Source organism: Rhagoletis pomonella, unplaced genomic scaffold, assembly GCF_013731165.1.
Source record: "Rhagoletis pomonella isolate Grant_MI unplaced genomic scaffold, Rhpom_1.0 Rhpom_scaffold_18747, whole genome shotgun sequence".
Lineage (NCBI taxonomy): Eukaryota > Metazoa > Arthropoda > Insecta > Diptera > Tephritidae > Rhagoletis > Rhagoletis pomonella.
The window spans coordinates 1-1648 of NW_023477264.1; the positions used below are offsets into that span (position 1 = coordinate 1).

General features: G+C 48.2%; 1 protein-coding gene across 1 annotated transcript; it reads left to right on the forward strand.

Moving 5' to 3' along the window:
- The first annotated feature begins 144 nt into the window (after positions 1-144).
- On the forward strand, positions 145-1242 carry LOC118732316. The gene has a single exon (XM_036461448.1). It carries the CDS (start codon positions 145-147, stop codon positions 1240-1242), a length of 1098 nt encoding a protein of 365 aa, XP_036317341.1.
- Positions 1243-1648: the final 406 nt, after the last annotated feature.

Genomic DNA, 1648 nt, shown 5'->3' on the forward strand with positions numbered 1-1648 from the left:
GAGAACAACTGGCCGCCAAATGCATCTTGTGAACCTACAGACGTTGAGCTGCGCAACAAATTCACGATATTAATAATTAATACTAATACTTCATTTTTTAAGAGATTTTCGTCCTTCAACCGACTGAGAAGAGTAGTTAGCTGGATGTTGCGATTTCGGGAAAACTGTCTCAAGACAAAAGCGACACGCGTTTATGACGACTTGAAGATGTTCGAGTTGCAAAAAGCCGAAACAGTAGTCTTACGATCAACGCAGATGGAAGAGTTTGCGGATGAATACCATGCCCTGCGCATGGGCAAGCGGATAGAGAAGGGTAGCGCGTTGTGGAAGCTCAGTCCCGTTATGGATGCGGAGGGCGTCATAAGACTGGGTGGTCGAATAGACGCGGCCACCGCGATTTCATCATGTACGAGACGCCCGATAATCCTAGCTAAGCGATGCTACGTAACGGAGTTGCTGATAGATCATTACCATCGCTCCTGGAAACACCAAAACGAATCCACAATAATTGCCGAAATACGACGCAAGTACTGGATCCCTAATATAAGGGTCGAAGTGCGTCGCGCCACTAAAAGATGCCAGTTTTGCGTCAATGCAAGAGGCGTTCCAGATCAACCAGAAATGGGCCAATTGCCAGTAGACCGGCTGACACCATTCGTTAGGCCTTTCACATACACCGGCTTAGACTACATGGGACCGTTCAACGTTGTCATCGGTAGGCGAAACGAGAAGCGCTGGATCGCCCTCTTTACTTGCCTAACAACGAGAGCGATACATTTGGAAATGGCGAAGGACCTCTCCACCGACACCTGCCTGTTATGTATCAGGAACTTCATGTGTAGGCGTGGAACTCCTGTGCGTATCCGTTCGGACAACGGTACGAACCTCGTTGGTGCTGACAGGGAGCTTAAACGACAGCTTATGGAGTTTAATAATGGCAAAATAGCAAATGCGCTTGCGAATAAAAACATTGACTGGGTTTTCAATTGCCCGTTGAACCCGCACGCTGGAGGATGCTGGGAACGTTTAGTACGCTGCGTCAAAAGAGCTATGGGTCATGCAGTACATAATGAAAGTATTCAAGAACACGTCCTATACAGTCTCATGTGTGAGGCGGAGAACATCGTTAATTCCCGACCGTTGACACACATCCCACTAGACGCACCCACTGATGAACCGCTAACTCCCAATCATTTTCTTTTAGGTACCCCAAACGCTGAGCAAAACGCCACATCCGAATGAAGAGCAGTTCCAAGCCACTCGCAAACAATGGCGTAAGGCCCAACAGATGCAATACCGATTCTGGAAGAGATGGGTAGATGAATACCTTCCTGACCTGACCAGGAGGACGAAATGGTACCAGCCAGTGAAGCCTTTGGCCGTAGGCGACGTAGTCCTCATATGCGATAGCGGTGTTCATCGAACGAAGTGGCTTATGGGGCGAATAATGGAAGTATTTCCGGGCAAAGATGAACAAGTCAGAGCTGCACGGGTCCAGACTCAGGTGGGCATCTTTAAGCGACCAGCCTGTATGTTAGCAAAACTCGAAGTTGGTGAATCTAGCTAGATTCACGGAGGCGGGGATGTTGATGCGGCTGTAAACTTTTTTAGGCTGTAAAGTGTAAGAAGCAACAGTAAGTGAGTATGC

Coding starts and splice junctions, on each gene's coding strand:
- LOC118732316 (XM_036461448.1), top strand. CDS start 145: ATGTTGCGATTTCGGGAAAACTGTCTCAAGACAAAAGCGACACGCGTT.